Source organism: Pyxicephalus adspersus, chromosome 3 (assembly GCF_032062135.1).
Source record: "Pyxicephalus adspersus chromosome 3, UCB_Pads_2.0, whole genome shotgun sequence".
NCBI classification, from domain to species: domain Eukaryota; kingdom Metazoa; phylum Chordata; class Amphibia; order Anura; family Pyxicephalidae; genus Pyxicephalus; species Pyxicephalus adspersus.
The window spans coordinates 23,454,662-23,473,176 of NC_092860.1; the positions used below are offsets into that span (position 1 = coordinate 23,454,662).

General features: G+C 38.0%; 1 protein-coding gene across 5 annotated transcripts in view; it reads left to right on the forward strand.

Annotated features, from left to right (window-relative positions):
* Nucleotides 1–18,515, forward strand: part of LLGL2 (LLGL scribble cell polarity complex component 2) — a 41,961-nt gene that overhangs the window by 16,263 nt on the left and 7,183 nt on the right. For all 5 annotated transcript variants that reach the window (XR_011919739.1, XR_011919738.1, XM_072403935.1 and 2 more), the window contains exons 2-15: nucleotides 3,813–3,915; nucleotides 9,298–9,395; nucleotides 9,977–10,058; nucleotides 10,652–10,767; nucleotides 11,400–11,558; nucleotides 11,638–11,800; nucleotides 12,666–12,798; nucleotides 12,882–12,936; nucleotides 13,044–13,198; nucleotides 14,531–14,748; nucleotides 15,475–15,542; nucleotides 16,149–16,302; nucleotides 16,388–16,492; nucleotides 17,053–17,345. Coding sequence is in view for 3 of the 5 variants with exons in the window: in XM_072403935.1 (XP_072260036.1) it covers nucleotides 3,841–3,915; nucleotides 9,298–9,395; nucleotides 9,977–10,058; nucleotides 10,652–10,767; nucleotides 11,400–11,558; nucleotides 11,638–11,800; nucleotides 12,666–12,798; nucleotides 12,882–12,936; nucleotides 13,044–13,198; nucleotides 14,531–14,748; nucleotides 15,475–15,542; nucleotides 16,149–16,302; nucleotides 16,388–16,492; nucleotides 17,053–17,345 (1,874 nt within the window). In the remaining 2 variants the exon portion in view is untranslated. The remainder of the gene's footprint in view (nucleotides 1–3,812; nucleotides 3,916–9,297; nucleotides 9,396–9,976; nucleotides 10,059–10,651; nucleotides 10,768–11,399; nucleotides 11,559–11,637; nucleotides 11,801–12,665; nucleotides 12,799–12,881; nucleotides 12,937–13,043; nucleotides 13,199–14,530; nucleotides 14,749–15,474; nucleotides 15,543–16,148; nucleotides 16,303–16,387; nucleotides 16,493–17,052; nucleotides 17,346–18,515) is intronic.

Here is an 18,515-nt window from a genome sequence, read left to right on the forward strand (position 1 = left end):
TTCTCATTCTAAGAGGATTGCCCATACCTCTTAGCCATTGCTTTCTAAGAATTGTCTATTTTTAGAATAATATACTTTTTCAGAAAGTATTTTGAAATCATTGTGCCAAAATAATCCTCATTGCCACTCTTGTTTGGCCCAGTCATGATCCTGTATCTGCCATTCATGGGAGGTAATTAATCACCCAAGGTGTGCCAAGATTATATTTTGAACTGAAAGTGTACAAAAAAAATTTAAAATGTATTTTCTACTAGCACTTTTTATTAATAATAACATTTTTATAAAGCTCCAGCATATTACTCAGCGCTGTACATTAAATAGGAGTTGCAAATGACAGATAGATAGAGACTATGACACAGGAAGAGGAAAGGATCCTGCCCTGAAAAGCTTACAATCTAAGAGGTGGCACACATTAGGAAAGGAGATATGGATTGGTGGGAAGTAGTGAGAGACAGAAGATGACGGGTAGGAAAGTAAAAGCAAGCCATTCCAGTCGGGGAAGCTCTAGAAAAGTCTTGGAGCATAGGATGTAACAAGGTTATGAGCAGAGAAGTCATTAGTAGGTCATTGGAAGAGCGAAGAGAGCGGCTAGTGGGGAGTATTTTTCGATCAGATTAGAAAGGTAAGTGCGACAAGAATTGTGGAGGGATTTGAAGGCACAGGAGCTTGAATTTGATTCTAAGGTGAAATGGAAGCCAGTGGAGAGAACTACAAAGAGATGCAGCAGAAGAGGAGTGGTGGGAAGGATGGATGAGTCTGGCTGCAGCATTTATAATAGATTGTAGAGGAGAGAGTCGGGTTAGTGGAATACCAGAGAGGAGGAGGTTACAGTAGTCCATAGTTCTCATTTAAATATTGCTAGCTCTGTTAATAAGTGGTTTCAGTGAGCTCTCTGTGGAATAGGTGGGGATGACATTCTCAGGGATATCCCCAACTGATATTAGGTCATCTATTGACAAAAGCAACCAGAGTCTAAAGGTAAATGTGTTCTCTTTTGAGTGGACTAACTTTTTAATATCCTAACACAATGCTTATAGGTACAGGATAAGTGCTACTTTCTATTCCCTGTGAGCCCATTACATTGTTTATAACCACAGTAAATGTTAACATGAAAATGAGCCGTTGTGTGCATAAAGAAACAGAAAGAAGATGAATCCTAAACAAAGTGTGTGTAGTTCCAATGTAAATTAAGAAATATTTACTGTGTAATGGCGGAGAAAGTGCTTCAGGAATTAAAGTGGAAGGGCGGTGGGGGGATTGAGAGCTTCTGTACAAGAGGAGTCCTATTTTTAGGACTCTTTACGTGCTCAGCCAGAATGCGTCTACTTCACTAGTGACAAAGGAGAACGTTAAATAAAACTGTGCCAGCTAAAGTGAATAAAAATTCCAGTCCTCATCTACAGTGACCCAGAACATTGTTAAATTAGAAGTGACAAGTGTGTGTGTGTGTGTGTGTGTGTGAGAAAAATGATTGAGGCCACCACCAAGAACCATTTTTTTTGGTCTTTTATTGAACATAAAAAAATTTGTACTTTGATGGTGCATACCTTTAAAGCTACAGATGATTTTGAAAAAAATGAACTTATGAGGTAATATGTAAATCTTTTTTTGACTCTCTATTTAGTATGCTGTCTTTTTCTATAGAAAAGTCCATTACTGTATAACTGATGGTAAGGTAATGGCACTGCTAATGTCATCACGGCACTTTGGTAACTGCTTAATACCATAATGGTTGTCACATAATTACTACTCTTGTACGTATGTACAAATGAAGCGTCTAAGGTGTCTCGTCATGATCCGTGAATATTTGGCTAGAGGAGCTGACGACAACATTTAGGGTGGTGGAGTCGTAAGCAATTATTCGGTAGAAGAAGTCGGATTTAGCACTCTTAACTCCACGGTCCTGACAACAATTATTGAAACATTATACACTGATAGGACGGGGACTGACTGTTGTCAGCCCCAGACCAGAATTGTCTGGATAAACCAGGAACTGATAAGGTCAACAGGTAACTTCATGGAAACTGCACGGACTATGGAATATTATCCTAATTTTGGCTTAATCCACACTCTTTCTTATGAGTGAACAGTGCGGTAGGCAGTGAATAAATAATGATTGAGGGGATGACATTATAGAAAAACTTACCTTCATGGTCAAAGCAAAAGTTGGTTTTAAATGAGAACTATATGTTAAATTAAAAAAAAAAATAAGGCCTGGTAAGTTCCTTTTCTGCAGAAGGGACAGTTGATGTTCATTCTGCAATAAAATTGACATACCTGCCTGGTCTAATTTTTTCACTTTCACCCACCTGTCCTCATTTCAAAGCAGGAGCTTAATTTCTGTCGCTCCCTTTCTGGGTGTCGGATCTTCAGCCAACTTGATTGGCCAGGCAGGGATGATGAAACTCATTCAGTCTCAGAGTTCATTTAGTCTACGCAGCCAGCATCCTGCATTGAGCTGCACATGTGCACCTCAGTGTATTTACAATGAAGATTGTTAACAGGAAAGTAAGCTTCTTTTATTACTAAAGGCTAAATGCCTGCTCCTTCTGTAATAAAAACCCTGCCTGCTTTCAATTCTGTAATGTGGAACTTTAGTTCTGCTTTAGGATCTCTTACATTTCTGTGTTGACACTTTTAGAAGAAACTAGGTGTGCTCCTAATACACACTGTGGTTTTGTGGTCCTTTAACAAGCAATACTTTAAAGCTACTGAAGCTAAAGTCCAATAAGTGTTCTGGTTGTTTGACAGAGGGGCAATTAAAGTTGCTCCTCTGAAGCAATTAAAGGCCAAATTGTATTCCTTTTTGAAAAGCGATCTGCAAAACTTCAGCAAAAATTGAATCATTTTGAGGCTGCAACATAACACACTTGTAAGCCAAGTCATTTTTTACTCCTGTGTAAGACCAGGAAGTCTTGAAGTGACCACAACGTCTGAACACCAGATGATTTCATTATGGGACATATAAGCTTATGTGATTTAACCTGAAATAAAACCATATGGACTTCTGGAGCACTCTTCTATATTATGGCAAACTTACCCTTTGGGTTGTCCTCTATTTGTGATGACATATACACACTCCCTTGCCATTGTTGCCAAGTTGTTAAATTCCTCCAAATACCAGACATCGCTTCTTTCTTTAACCATTGTGTAGCATCTATGGTGAGACAACCTCAGCACTGCATTGCTGTTGCACTTCTAAAAGTAAAATATTCTTTCTTTCCTCCTTTTAATTACAGGCAAAGTTTGCTTATTTAAGCACTTCCTGGATAACTGGATAGTAAGGAGGATAACGGTCTGTCTGGTATGTCTCTCTGGTGGGAATGTGAGATTCATACATGAAATATGGTTATGAGAAATTTTACGGTTCCAGATTTTGGACATGGTTATGTAAAGGAGGTAGTTAATCTTTCTCCCTGTCGGTAGGCCAAAGGTCCAGTGTGCCCAGCTGTCTACTGCTTGTTAATGATTAACGTACCAGTGCTCAGCTCTATATGTTTTATACCATCCTCGGATATAACTGTTCTCTGGAGTTGTATTACTTTCCAATGTGTGAGTTTTTTTTTTTCAGTGTTTAAATATAAAGAAAATCTCATAGATTGTAAGCTCCTCAGGGCAGTGTCCTCGCCTCCTCCTGTGTCACTGTATCTATCTGTCTGTCATTTGCAACCCCTATTTAATGTACAGCGCTGCGTCATATGTTGTTGCTATATGAATACTGTTTAAAAATAATAAACAAGTAAATATTGATAAATGAGTGTCTTTTTTTATTGGTCAAAATTTATAATTGTTTCTCTTGCTTTTTATTGCAGGGCCGCACTGAGCTCTGGAGCTGCAAAGATGAAACGCTTCCTACGTTCCGGTCAGGATTCTGTGCGGGAAAGGCTCAAGCGGGACTTGTTTCAGTTTAACAAGGTGATTTAAATGAAGTAGAATGAATCCCCCAGCAGGTTAATGGGAGTCATGTAATTAGATGGAAATAGAAAGCCACAAGTCTCTGCAATTGTGGGTTTACCCATTTTTCCCACAAAACTGTGACTCTAAAACTTAAGCTATTGGTAAAATTATTTCCCCCAAAGCAGAATGAAATACACTAAGTAGTCTAGTTATAAAGCAGTGATTCTGACATTCACTAAATTGGAGAGTGTTTCAGTGAATGAGAGATTCACCGATTTTTTAACTCGACTCTTAACCTAATTGGTATTATATAGGCCAACTTTATTTTAGATCAGTCTGACATTGTGAAGGTAAGATTTTTCTATATATACACTTCAAGTCTTTATGATTTAGTGGGTCAACCTATTTTGTAATGCTATCCTAAACGAAAAGTTCACTTTTGCTGTATATTCATGCATCAGTCTGTAAATTAGTTCTTCAATCTACGTGGTACCTTTTTTTTTACTGTTTGGTACTATTCTTTTTTTTTCCCGTTTTAAATTTACAGTATGGTGTTTCAGGAGCAGAAACAATCATAGGTATGTCTATTTAGTGAGACAGTGGTGTTTCTGAACCCTCGTTGGTTTAGTTGCATTGCATTCCATTGAGCCAGAAGCCAGCCCTCCAGAATTCCAGAGCTCTTGTTTCATCTCTGCAGAAACGGGAAAACAAATCCAAAAGCTGAACACCCCTTGCTGTGGCAGTGGTTTATGCCATAGAGTGTTAACGGCATTCCCGTAAACCTTTTATGGTCTGGAGGATTTCACTGAACTGTCAGTAAAGTAAGGGTTAACTGCACATCAGACAATGTCATGGGAGTTGGTGGCCAAGCTCTGTGTCATGCCCTTCCTGGCAGTGACTCGATTTGTTTGCTTGTGATGGGCAAGTTTAGGCTGGCACACAAACCAGCTTTTCTTGTTAGTGAATTAAAAGATGAAAATGTGCATGGGATCTCGGCGATCTGGTTTGGTATTATCCCTGAATGGGTAGTATGGTACGCAAATGGGTCATTAATTAGGATGGTATTGTTCATCATCCAGCAGAAGACCTTTATAATATCGTAAGGAGTAGAGAGTGTGACTAAATACTACTGGGAGTCTCTCATATTCAGGTCAGACAAGCCACAGTCGAACACAATGCACTCTATAGCTTATCATGTAATTGAATTGTACAGCTTTCAGGAGCTAGAGCTAGATACACACGTGCAGTAATTGTCATTAGAAAACAAACGACTTACGAATATGCACGATTATTTTGAACGATCATATTGTGCACAATTCTGTACATGCTGTAACGATACGATTGTTCAAATATAATCCACCAATAATGTACACATGCTAGATACAATCGTTTGAACGATGCAGGAAGTGACATGTGCATAACCATCCATGATCACTGAACGACCGTACACACAATAGATTGGGAACAGTCGTCGCTCAATCAGATCTACTGGGATAGTTGTTTGTTTCCAGCGACAATCCTCATTCATAGGAGTCATTGTGCACTTTATTTGTTAACGATTATCGGACGAATGGTCGTTAGTCGTTCTTTTCCAGCGATAATTATTGCACGTGTGTACGCAGCTTAAGCAATGCTGGTTGCACTGACACAATTACAGGGTCTTTATGTGTGTGAATGAGATAATGATTATGTTAGGAGGTGAAAACAAAGCATGACACCTATACAGATTAATGTGACTATATCCTCAAGAAGGCAGGCTCAGTCTGGATGTAATGATAGTTTTCTGCTTCATTGGGGGAACAAGTTTTGCAGCAGTATTTTCACTCTCTAGCATATATCTTTTATAACATATGTAGCATGTATTTTCTGTATATGTAAAAAATACAGGTATGATGTTTTTGGCTGCAGTACCATTCTTCTCTAAAGATTGCTAGTGACTGTCTCAAAAATACACAAGGACCGAATTAGTTTAAAAAAAACAAAAAACTTCTCTATTGCCTTTAATGTAAAGCTTATTGCTAAGTACTTGCCATCAGCCCCATTCTAAAAATCTCCTCTATGTGACCCTCATCTGGTGCTGCACAGCCTTTTGCATAAAAGACCCCCTATACCCACTGCTCATATTTGTCCCCCATTCATCCCTAGGGCTAGGTGGAACTTGTTTTGTCTGGAGCTGCTGTGTGTGTATTGACCCAACAATAGAAATGGAACAAGTGACCTGCAAGTGTGGGATGCAGTTAGGACTTTGTGGCATGCATAGAGGCAGTATAAAAGATACCTGGTCTAAAAATATTTATCCTTTGAATGCATTAGACAAGAGCTGTCTCATTGTATTATACACAGTGCTTTACTTGAGCTCTTGGTGCTGATTAAGGTGTTTCAAATTGCACTAAAAAGTGCAGAGGTCTTAAAAGCCTCAAAAGCCTCACATTGTATGTATTAATAGCCAAATAGAAGTGGTAATGGTCAATAGACCTAATGGGGGAATAGAGGAATCTGTGCCCCTCTCTGCATCATACACTGCAGAATCTGGGTCAAACACCTCCGAGGCGCTCTCTGCAGCTTTCATTCAGCACTCAACAGGTTTGGGATATTCGTCATGTCTATTCCCTATGGAAAAAACACTCAAATTTGGTGAGCTAGATCTTTGCGTTGCAGTTTTTAGAAGTTGCCTTGCCTCAGATTGTTCAGACACTGAGCAACTTTCGAAGACTTGAATGGAACTCTTTCCGAGAATAGTGATAAGAAAAAGAAAATAAATCCCTCAGAAGATAGATTGGCTTCATACCATATTGTTCCCTTAAGATTGGCCAAAAACCCCACAAACACCATCTACTTTATATCAGAGGATTTGCTATATATACCCTTGTATTGTACCAATTGATCTGCATCTAAAGCTTTACTTGTTTTAAATCGTTGTTGTACTCTTTTTTTTTTTTTTTTTTATCTATATCCGCGGTATCGGCTAAATTTGTTCTACATAATTACCCCAGAAGAAGCCATTAGGTGAAACGCATCGGGGAAAAAGATCATTTAGCTTCTGTTTTTTTAAGTTGATATACTAGGAAACTTATATTTTCAGTCAACACCCTGGTTTTAAGTTTGGGGATTGACCTATCTACTGTATTCTTGGAACTGTTTTACATGCTATTGTTTTGAACTTATAATTTGTAACCTTGTGTGAAAAAAATCAATACATTTTGAGTTGCCAAACTTAAAAAAAAAAACTTTTCTTTGTTAGAGCCTTCCTTTTAACACATTATTAGTAGAAGTTGAAAGCGTTCTATAGGCCAGTGATTTTCAACCACTGTGCCGCGGCACACTAGTGTGCCATGAGGGATCTTTAGGTGTACCGTGGAAAATTATCCAATTATCATTGTCGAGTGTCTGTGCTGTAGTGACTGGCAGAGTAATGTAATACTCTTCCATGTCAGTGGGTGGCAGTAGGTAACATAGTTTTCTTGTTCATTCTTAGAGACAAAAAAATTAGCTACAGAGTGTCATTTTGTAACATTTTTGATTTGTGGTGTGCCGCAGGATTTTTTTCAATGTAAAAAAATGTGCCGTGGCTCAAAAAAGTTGAAAAACACTGCTATAGGCCAATGGATAACCCATGATCCTTGGTGACATGTAGTCTGAAAATTAAACTGCAAACTCACATATGTGCTTGTTAATACCTCCTCATGATTGCTCCTTGGGGTGTAGAAGCTGAAATTGGGGACTGGTTAACACACAATTTTTCAACTGCCTGTCTGAACATAGCCTAAGGGTTGGAGGGGAGGATAAGCGAACATTTTCTATTTACTGTGCTTTACTTCTCTATTAGTAGTGGTGTATTCCTTTCGTTTACATACATCTTCAACACTTACCCTGTCAAAATGGTCAAATCGTTAAACACAAATCCTGAATTGTTCATCGCGACTGCACCTAAAATGACTTTTGCATAATGCCGTGGCATTCATGTTTATACTGACAATCTAAGTGAAAATGTTTATATAGTAAGTCAATCCCTGCAATGTACAAGCTGTTTTAAGGTGACAGATGCTTTGTGTGCATTTTGTCAGTCATCTGACTCATTGCTCAACTTTTATTATATTGTGTGATGACTTCTGAGTTCAAATATCCTTTTTTATGTGTCATACCTTTGTAGTTTGTTGTTTTATTTGGAGACCTAATACTTAGCAACATGCTTCTACAATGTGCGGAGTAGCAAATAAAAAGTTGCATAGTCGAGTTGCAGACTGACATGTCGGTCCAGTTCATTTGAGATAAAATCTATTAATGAAATAGAAATGTTTGCTGCTGTTAACATATTGGCAGAAAATGGTTTTAAAAATACGTCTGTACTCTGATACCAGTTGTGTGTATTAGGATGTTTTTTTCACAGCTTGTCTGTTATTTTTATGTTTTTCCTTTTCTGTTCTGAGTGTTTGTACAAGGCTCACTTCACTGCTTAAGATTACTTGGGTGGGAGGGTAGTTAATTTGTGTTTTATGTAGACTCAGCTGTCTGCTGTGAATTTTGCTGGCAGCCTATTTTACACTTAACCACTCAAACATTATTACCAGCGACCTTCTACAGATAAATAAAGCTGGTATTTATATGATGCACAGTGTTTCTTCCAGAAAAAAAATATATTTAGAAGCAGGCAGAGAGTAAAGGACTGAAACTAGTATCTTCTAAGGTTTTATTGTATTTAATCCTTCCTCATTACTGGTTTACTGTGCCTTGTGATCATCATAGCAGTGGCAGGGCTTTGCTTTCATGTCAAAAAAATTCCAGCAAGGAGAACAGTAAGCAGCACAGAGCTGGCTAGTAAGTTCACTAAAATGTTGTATTTTTCTGTTCCACAAGAGGCAATCCTTTCTGGCAGATCAACAGTATATTTCCATACTTGCAGGGTCTTTACAACAATAAAGTATGGGGAAAATCCAGTGGTGTTTGTGTGTGTGTTTTTTTTCTTTTTTTTCCTTAGATGCATCCTCACCTTCTTGTCTTGGCAAAAATAATCTGCAGTATGTATATTTTTGGCCCATATTACTGTTGTCTACAAAAGTCAGTAGTGCAAACTGCAGTGTTCACACACAAGTAAATGAGCTGGGACGGTGTATAGGAAAATAGAAATAAAAGCATTAAAGGTTATATATCCCAATGCTTGCTTTAGATTGTATCAGTCATGTGTGCCATTCTTGCTTCTACGGTTTTGATTCTCTGTGGCAGGATAAAAAAAAGCCTGCAACTGTTATTTAGTTTATAACTGGGTGTCTTACATTATTTTGTAGCCCTTTTTTTAGTAATAAATATGACAAGTTTTGCAGTGCTTTTTTTACTATATTGGTTTTTTCTTGTATAATGTTTGTGCTATATATAGTAAAATTGTTTTTTTTTCTGTTTCACCAGACAGTGGAACATGGATTTCCCCACCAGCCCAGTGCCTTGGGGTTCAGTGACTCTCTACGTCTCATGGCGATTGGAACCCGATCGGGAGCCATCAAAGTGTATCCTTTGTTAGCTGTAGCCTAATGCATTGTCTATATTTAGAGTGTATTGAATTTTGTACTGACCTGGCCCCTTCGGACTATTATCTGTTCCCGAATTTGAAGAAACACCTGAAAGGGCAATGTTTTGAGGACATTTCTGACGTCAAAGATGCTGCTGAGAGCTGGTTTGCGGCCCAACCAATGGGCTTTTATTTGAATGGTCTGGAAAAGCTGCAACTACGCTGTACCAAGTGCATCTGTCTCAGGGGGAATATGTTGAAAAATTTGTGTTATTTCATAACTCTGGCTCTTGTTTCCTTGCTTCAACTATTTAAAAAAAAATTCTTCTCTGTCTAGCCACACATTGAAGCCTGCACTGTCATTTTTTGCCTGTGTAATCGGTGGCAGGGTTCATTTTCTATGTTTTCCCTGAGCCGGGACACTAAATGACACGCCTGAATGTCATCTCAAGTGCCATAATCTGAGTCTATGTAAATATTTTCTGATTGTGTGGCTTATTGGGACTGTGTGTGGTAATTATATTGCATATGCAGATTATTTAGAAAACAAATATTTTCTTAACCTAGTTTCCCCTTCAGCTACGGTTGTCCTGGAGTGGAGTTTATGGGTTTGCACGATGAGAATAATGCAGTGATCAAGATCACCTTTATTCCCAATCAGGTGTGTTGCAGTGCTGTTTCCAATGATACCAGTGCATGGAAATTGTTGTAAGCTCTCTGATGTCACAGCCGTTTTATCAGTCCCTAGATAACAAAGTGTCCCTGTGAAAACTCAGTGTAAAAATTTACTTTACCTCCCAAAAACTCATCGGTAGTGTGTTTTCGGTCTGCCTGTATGCAGTGATAGTATTCCTCCTTTTCCAACTGGCTACAGATATTTATTTACTGAGTGATCTAAGGTTTGTTAGAGAGCTACGACCTGAGAGAGAACGCAATATAAAAAACTGTACAGGTATTCTTTGGTGAGATAACAAGGTAAATGTTTTCTCAATCTCAAAAATTTTGAATAGCCAGTTGATAGATAAGTTGTCAGTCTTTTTCATGGAAATAACTAGTTTTATATGAATAAGATACATTTGCAGAAATTCATTGCTTCTCAGTTTGTTTGAACAAGTTTAAAGACATAAATAGATTTCTGGGAATAACATTTCTGCAATGTACGTATTATAAGAATTATGTTTGACATGTCCAGTTTCTTCCTTTTGTGTAGGAATCCCTTAAAGCTTAGTGACTTTTTTTTTTTCTATACTCTAGTGCCAAATTGTCACATTGCTGGATGACAACAGCCTCCACTTATGGTCCTTCAAACAGCATGATGGAGGCTCAGAGCTGCAAGAGGAGAAGAAGTTTACCCTTCGTGGACCTCCAGGGTGCGTAGTATTTGCCATTTCTATTGTCCTCTAAGTAGCCAGTTTATAAAAAGTCCACAGGGAAGTTTTAGAACATGATCACCACCTATATATGTGCCATATTTAAAATGGGAGCTAGTCTTCTTTAATGTCCATCAGGCTTCTACAAGTCGATTTATAATTGGAAAGCTGATGTCAACTTGAATGGAGTAACTTTTTAACACTTGTTCTAGCTTCAGATACCACTATAGCAAGTAACAGTATTCAGCCCATTGACTTTTATTGCTGCAACTTACTGCTAATTACTAAAGTGGGGGACAGGTTGTTAGAGGACCTCTGTCCTCTAATGCATTTGCCACTTTGTGGTGGTTGCCACTACAATGCTCATAAATGGTGGTATTGTAATATTAGTAACCCTTTCAGCTGATTGCTGGTTTTATAAATGTGTTGGGGAGAAAAGTGTCCTCATTTGGTATATTAGGACATTTATATAATTGCCATAAAAATCTGTACGATAATATTTTCATATGCAGTATAGCTTGTATGCATATGTGTACAGACCTGCTATTCCTGTGGTATAACACACCTTTATTTGTTCTGCTGCCTGATCCTTCTCTAAAATGTTGATTGATCTGTATTCCTATTTTTTACAGTTCACCCCCTAGTGTAACACAAATTAAGGTGCTGCTAGCGCACTCGTCTGGTGAAAGATTGTATGTGGGTACAGAGGGAGGCAATGTCTTCACCATCTCTTTACCAAACTTGCAAGTAGTAGAAGAAAAGACAGTTACACATGATGTGGCATTACAGGGGTAAGTTCTTCTGATCCTGAGAATATTTTGTTATAATGTATTGAGAAACTCAACCTAACTCACCTTTCTCTGGCCTCAGTCTTCCAAATGATTATGCTGACAGACGTCCCTTTGAGTCAGTGGAAGCCTTACAGGAACACCCAAGGAACCCAGCTATCATACTTATTGGCTACAGTCGTGGCCTTATGATGGCATGGGATACCTCAAGCAGACGCAGTGTACAGCATTTCCTGGGCACACAGGTAAAGAGATAAGTAGAACAAAATATAGAACTTCACTTTATTAAATATAATCACCCTGTGCAAACGGCTAGGAAAAATATAAGTATGCAGTATTTATGAACAGAAATTTTCATATGTAAAATGTTTATAAGGGTACTTTTGACACTGAAACTATCTATCTGTATCTGTAGGTATCCCTAAAGTGTTTTTAATCCTATCGGGGGCATTTTTCACTTCTATGGGAGATTAAAAATAAGGAGACAGTCCCCTAACAGTATACAGCAATAACCTGAATGATATTCTTTCACTTCCCCGGTCATAATAAAAAAAAGTTTCTTTTCACTATTCACCCACTTTTCTGATGAACCAAGAGACTGTTACCTCTATGGCTGTGTGCTGTGTTTTTTGCAAATGTTGCCATGTATTGCGTTCAGTTGACCATTCATAAAAAAGTAATTAATACTGCTTTTTTAAAGCTATTAAGAATGAAATGCAACACTGTACATCAGTACATGTCTTGTGCGTTGAAAGGTTGTACGTTAATGCACGTCCCCTGTACGAACCACGTCTCTTAATGCAACACTAATGGGAACAAGCTCTTAATATTTCTCTCTTAATCTTGGAATTTGCCGCTACCTGCAGGAGTGGGTAACTAAAGGGTAACAGTCAACAAACTAGAGGGCAGACTGCTGTTTCTTTTCTTTATTCTGAGAGGCTGCTGTTACTTTCTGTCCTGATGAGAACTCTAAACTGGACTTTGAGCTTCAAGTGAGATTTAGTGCTATGTACTTCCACTGGTGCCATCTTGTAACTTGACTTTTTATTGTCATGTGTAAATTGTAATTGGTAGAACTGAATTAATACATTTTCTGATGTTTTCCCTCAGCAACTAGAAAATGTATTCTGGTGCCGAGATGCTCAGCAAATTATAAGCTGTCATAATGATGGAGGATACAACCAGTGGGATGCAACTGGGGAACGTGTCCAACATTCTCCTATGGAGAGTAAAGTGCCATATGGTAAGTCCATCATGGGAGCTCCAAGGATTGGGTTTACATAAAAACAAGATGTGGACTGAACACGTCCTATGTGTTTTTTACAGGTCCTTTTCGCTGCAAGGCAATCAGTAAAATAACCTGGCTCACATCACGTAGAGGGTAAGCTTTGAAGTTACCAGTTGTTATGTGCATATCCTTTAAGTAGCTTCTTTTCATGCAGGCTGCGATTATGTAATGACCCATAATGGTATATTTTGTTTGCTTAGGTCACCGTATATTGTGTTACAAGGAGGCATGCCAATGGCAAGTTATGGGGATCGACATAGCATCTCAGTTGTTCATGGCAGTCAGCAAGTGGCATTTGACTTCACCTCTAGAATTATTGACCATATGGTGATTGCTAACGCCGACCCTTCTGCTGGTGAGTAACCTAGAAACTTTGTAGAAGTATAATGTTTTATGCCAAGATTGGCACAAAAGGGAAAAATGGTTTATTCTGTTTTAGTGAAAAATGGTGAGGTGTATTACTGTTTTCCCTAACTCCTGTCCTTCTAGAGCTATCCTGTTTAATTTAATTAGTAATCATGACTCAATAGTATGTCAATAGTATGTTATCTGGGTTGTATGGCTAGGTGCCAGATTTTGTGAAATAAGGAAAAATCCTTAAAGACAAGACTTCACTAACTAGATAATAAGGTTACAAACATGCTTATAATGGGTTTTCTATTGGACTCAATGTCCAAGTGTGAAATCATGAATGACAACAAATGACCTGTATAGAGAGCTAGAGGATGTGTGGCTGGCGGGCTGGATTGCTAGGTTGTTGGGGTACAGAGGACTAGTTGAGTAGTCTACTAATAAAGGAAAATACAAATAGGATTTTGTTAACCTTTACTTCACAAAAGCTTGAAGAAATAGAGAAGAGTGTCTGCCATGGGTTCTTTGTGTGGAAGTTCTTGGTGATGGAAACCTTAAAGCTAAAAAATGCATTTTTAAACAAACACCCTTGGCATGAAAGCAAACCCAAGTAATTATTGGCAACAGGGAAAGCTTTAGGAAACGGTGTTATTGGCTCAGCCATTAAAGCAAAATCGGCTTGTAAGACACCAGTTGTGGGTAGCTAGCTAGTATGTTGCTACTAATTTGGGTACAATTTTGCAGTGGGTAATTAATGTGCATTTATGTGTTGATTTATTTTCTTAATTATATGGCTATTGTTACTTGTTATTTGTGTGCATTTTTTGCCAATATTTGGTAACAACTTTTATTTTGAGTCTTTCAAAAAAAAAAGTTTAGGAACCCCTGCTGGGAGGGGATGAGTTAAAGCAAGAAAAGGGAAGCTAGTAACAGACACTGCACAGATTATTTTAAAATGGTTTTAGTTCTATTCAAACATGGATCCAGACTTTGATCCAGGAAAACCTGTTGGTGCAAGGTAGTGACCAGCCGAATCAGTCCAATAACGTTTTTTTCTTTAATGCAAAATAGTATATAAAAGTAATATAAAGTGAGAAATTGGGTTGGTGCCTGATTAATATTTGGGACCATTCTGATATTTGATATTTATCTTTTGCTACTTTTACAGTACAAAACAGGAATGTCCTTATATTTGTAAATCTGCTACTACAATGTTAACTTCATATTTACCAACCTTTATGAAGTACTATACATAAGGGGGGGGCGATTCTTGGATTTCATTGCATATTATGTGTTTTTTGCCTCCTGTTGATTGGATTACTTATTTTTGTTGCAGAATATGATGACCCTCGTGCCCTTCTAGTGCTTGCAGAGGAGGAGCTGGTAGCCATTGATCTACAGACACCTGGCTGGCCAGTAATACAGTGCCCTTACCTTGTGTCACTACACTGCTCAGCAATCACTTGTTCTCACCATATCTCTTCTATTCCACTGAAACTATGGGAGAGGATAATAAGTGCGGGCAGGAAACAAAACACTCATTACTCTACCATGGTAAGGTTTTTTTCTATTTCTGTATGTTGAAATACTAGGGTATTAGCTGGTGACCTAGTAACTATTGTTTTACATTAAAAGCTATTAAAATTTATTATCAAATTTCCTATTACAGGAAACAGTTTCCTGTAATAGGAAATTTGATCATAAATTTTGTGGAATATTTTGTTATACTGAGGTTTTAACGTTTTGTCCTCTTTTACTTGGTATGTTAAAATAAAGCTTGTCAAAAACAAACTGCTTATTCAAAAAAGTATCTTTGCGTTCAGTAATTTTAGCCCTGATGCTTATAAAATGTTTGTTGTTCAGGGGATCGAAATTTATAGATGGCACTGAATCAGCCAAGCAATACTTTTTTGTAGGAGAGGTCAGCCTACCTAAATATAAAATATGGTTTCTTGCTGCATCTGTAACTGGATAGAAACACTTTTAGAAATGTATCTGCTTTTCTAATTGCATAATGAGCTGATAAATTGGTCACAGGATCTCTGCCTAGTGTAATCCATACATTGGATGCTGCTGATTAGACTCTGTTCTGTCTAAGCATCACTTGTAGAATTCCCTTTGTAAGGGAGAATGTGACATAAAAGTTGCAGATTATGTGGTCTAGCATCAGTGTCAGTGACTACAAATCCTATATACATTTAAAGTGAAATATAAAGAAATGAATGGAATTGTACCTACTATTACAGTAACTAGGAAATCACCTATATGCTTTCATTACAGCCATGGCCAGTTGATGGTGGTATAGACATGGCACCAGCTGCACCTCAAAGGGACTTGCTGCTTACAGGGTGAGTACCCATAACAAATTCCTTGTTATGCAAAGATCTACTAGTTCCAGATAATGCAAAGCCTTTCAACACATCCTAACAGGCAAAGGACTAGAAAATCCCATGTCCATTGTAGGGGTGGCTTTAAGTGTTGTCCTAATATAAGCTGGGCAAGAAAAACATCTTCTTTGTAGGACTTGAAATTCAGAGGCAGTAGGTGGTAACCGTTTGAAAGCATTATAGTTTACTTATAATTTACACCCATAGCATTTTCCCTTGTTCAGTTTCGGCTTTAATTGGGCTTAAAAGATCTTGCTATTAAACTGATAATTTTTCGATATGAATATATGTGAATGTAACATATCTTATGCATGGCATTTATCTGCCAAACCTCTCTTGTGTAGACAACCTAAAGCCCTGAAACTCCTACTGGGTGATTTTGCTGTAGATATATTGTCAGCAGACTCAGAACTGTTGCTTAAATGATACTCTATAGTACTTATCATTTAATCCCCCCCCCCCCCCCAGCAACTACATAAAATATTATGTAGGTAGGAATTGAGTCCGCATAAAGTCTGGACTATATTTTATTTTTCATTACAAATCTGTTACATTTACCCTGCTTAGACATGAAGATGGTACTGTGCGATTCTGGGATGCCTCTGGGGTCTGCCTCCAGCTATTGTACAAGATGAGCACAGTTGGGGTTTTTCAGACAGACTCTGACCCAAATGATAATCTAAATTCCCATGGGGAAGAAGAATGGCCTCCACTTCGAAAAGTAAGTTCCTAACATTTAATGTCTCTTTTGTTGATTCCTATTTTATGTCATGTTTATGTTCTGTATCTTCTCTTTTTTTTCACAGGTTGGCTGCTTTGACCCATACAGCGATGATCCTCGTCTGGGAATTCAGAAAATTTACCTGTGTAAATTTAGTGGCTACTTATCAGTTGCTGGAACTGCAGGACAGGTCAGATTACATTACAATACCTAGAACTTGCTGTTCTGCTACATTTGGTGTCATTATTGCAATAGTCAATATACTGTGTTATCTATTTGCTACAAAACTACAGAGAAAATTTTTATATGTTTTGTTATGGCAAGTCAAGTCCAGCTAAAATGGTACACTCAAGGTTGTACCGCTTAGGGGTCCTTGGGTGGTTCTTTAAGCTGTAAAATCTGGCCAGAACTAGGGTTCATCTTCTCCTCAATCCCCCACAAGGCTTGACTTCATTGTTTCAGGAGAAGCAAACATCCTGTCAATTTGTGTTCCTTCTAGCGAAAACATTTTTTATAGGGTTAATAACTTCGGTCAGGGTTTTGATTTCTGTTCTGTTGTGGATACTTCACCTGACTTTATATCGCGGTGACCACACAGGAAGAAAGATCACCCCAAATGGGGAACAAATTACAAAAAAAAAAAAAACTGACACAGGGTTACAAATTGGTAAAGTTTTACGCTTAATTTTCTCTTGTTAATCTTTCTCATGTGAACAATAATCTTCTAATTTGGGTCACCCTACATGTCAGGTTCTTGTTCTGGAACTAAATGATGAGGCTGCACAGCAAGTGGTGGAACAGACTGTGGTGGACTTGTTACAAGAACAGGAAGGCTATCGTTGGAAGGGACATGAGCGGCTTCATGCAAGGGAAGACCCAGTGCGTTTCCCTCCTGGATTTCAGCCCTTTTCGCTGGTACAATGTCAGCCACCAGCTGCTGTCACTTCCCTAATTCTGCATTCTGAATGGAAGCTGATGGCTTTTGGGACCAGTCACGGATTCGGAGTATATGATTTTCAGCAACGACGACAAGTAATGGTGAAGTAAGTGCAAGGGCAATGGCTAGGTTCCTGGTCCAATTTTTTGATCTCTATTTTCCACCAAAAACAAAATGTATTTTTTTCTCTGATCACTCCCTATAATTGTTTTAACTTCCAACATCCCAAAGGCAATATGGCCAAACAAAAGCTACAGTCTTCATCAAAAGTGTAAAATAGTATATTACATAATGGAAAAGAGGGTTGCATTGGACATATTCACAAATTCATATTATTAATTAATGGCGAAAGAAGGATTGTGCGATTTTCTTACAACTATATATTGTTGCTGTGGTATTGTGAATAGAACTATTGGTAAACTTTAATAATCCTTCAATTATTTTGAAGGTCATGTATTATTTACTAGGACAGAAATGGTAATTGGAAGAATGGGGGGCCTAAGACATTTCACACTTGTCCTAATTAAGGGGATATAGAGGGATATAGACTTTTTTTTAAATTTATTTTAATTTATTAATGGTAATAAAAATTTTTTTGCCTATACAGAGTAATACAATTGACATTCTGATATATCCTAGGCATCATGGAGGGAATATGACATGACTAGGTTAGGTTAACCTTAGGTTAACGTGCATCAAAACTGTATGTTTTTTTGTGTTTAAGTAAACTGGGAAAATGCCTGGTGTAAAAATTTACAATGCATTTCTTTTATAGCATTCAGACTGACATTAATTTCTGGCATTCAGTTGGCTGCAGGTTAGGCAGATGTAAAAGCAATGTTAAATGGCCATCTAATCAGACTGAACCCTCTAATCAACCAACAGCTACCAGGCAAAAGAAACACTAGGTACATGAGCAACCTGGTTCCTGGATATTTACGAATTACATGGCAGACAGCCTTAAAAATGCCTAGTGGTTGTTAGAGGTTGTACCGTGCTTTATAAAATATTTGGGATGTCCCCTAGTGTTTAGCAGCGCAATGGTGCATTTGAACAGGTAAATGTCTATGACTGGTGCTAGTGTGAACCCATCCTCTGGTCACTCCCCCAGGAGTTGTGGCCAAAGGTCAGCTGTTTTCTCACAGAACGTGTTTCAGGGGTTCTACTATTTGACCAAAGTGTATATTGGATTTGTAATACTTACTCATAAAATTTGAGCAATCTTGACAAGTAGGTTCCCTCTAGCTGATCTCACATTTGGTCTCTACTGAAGTTT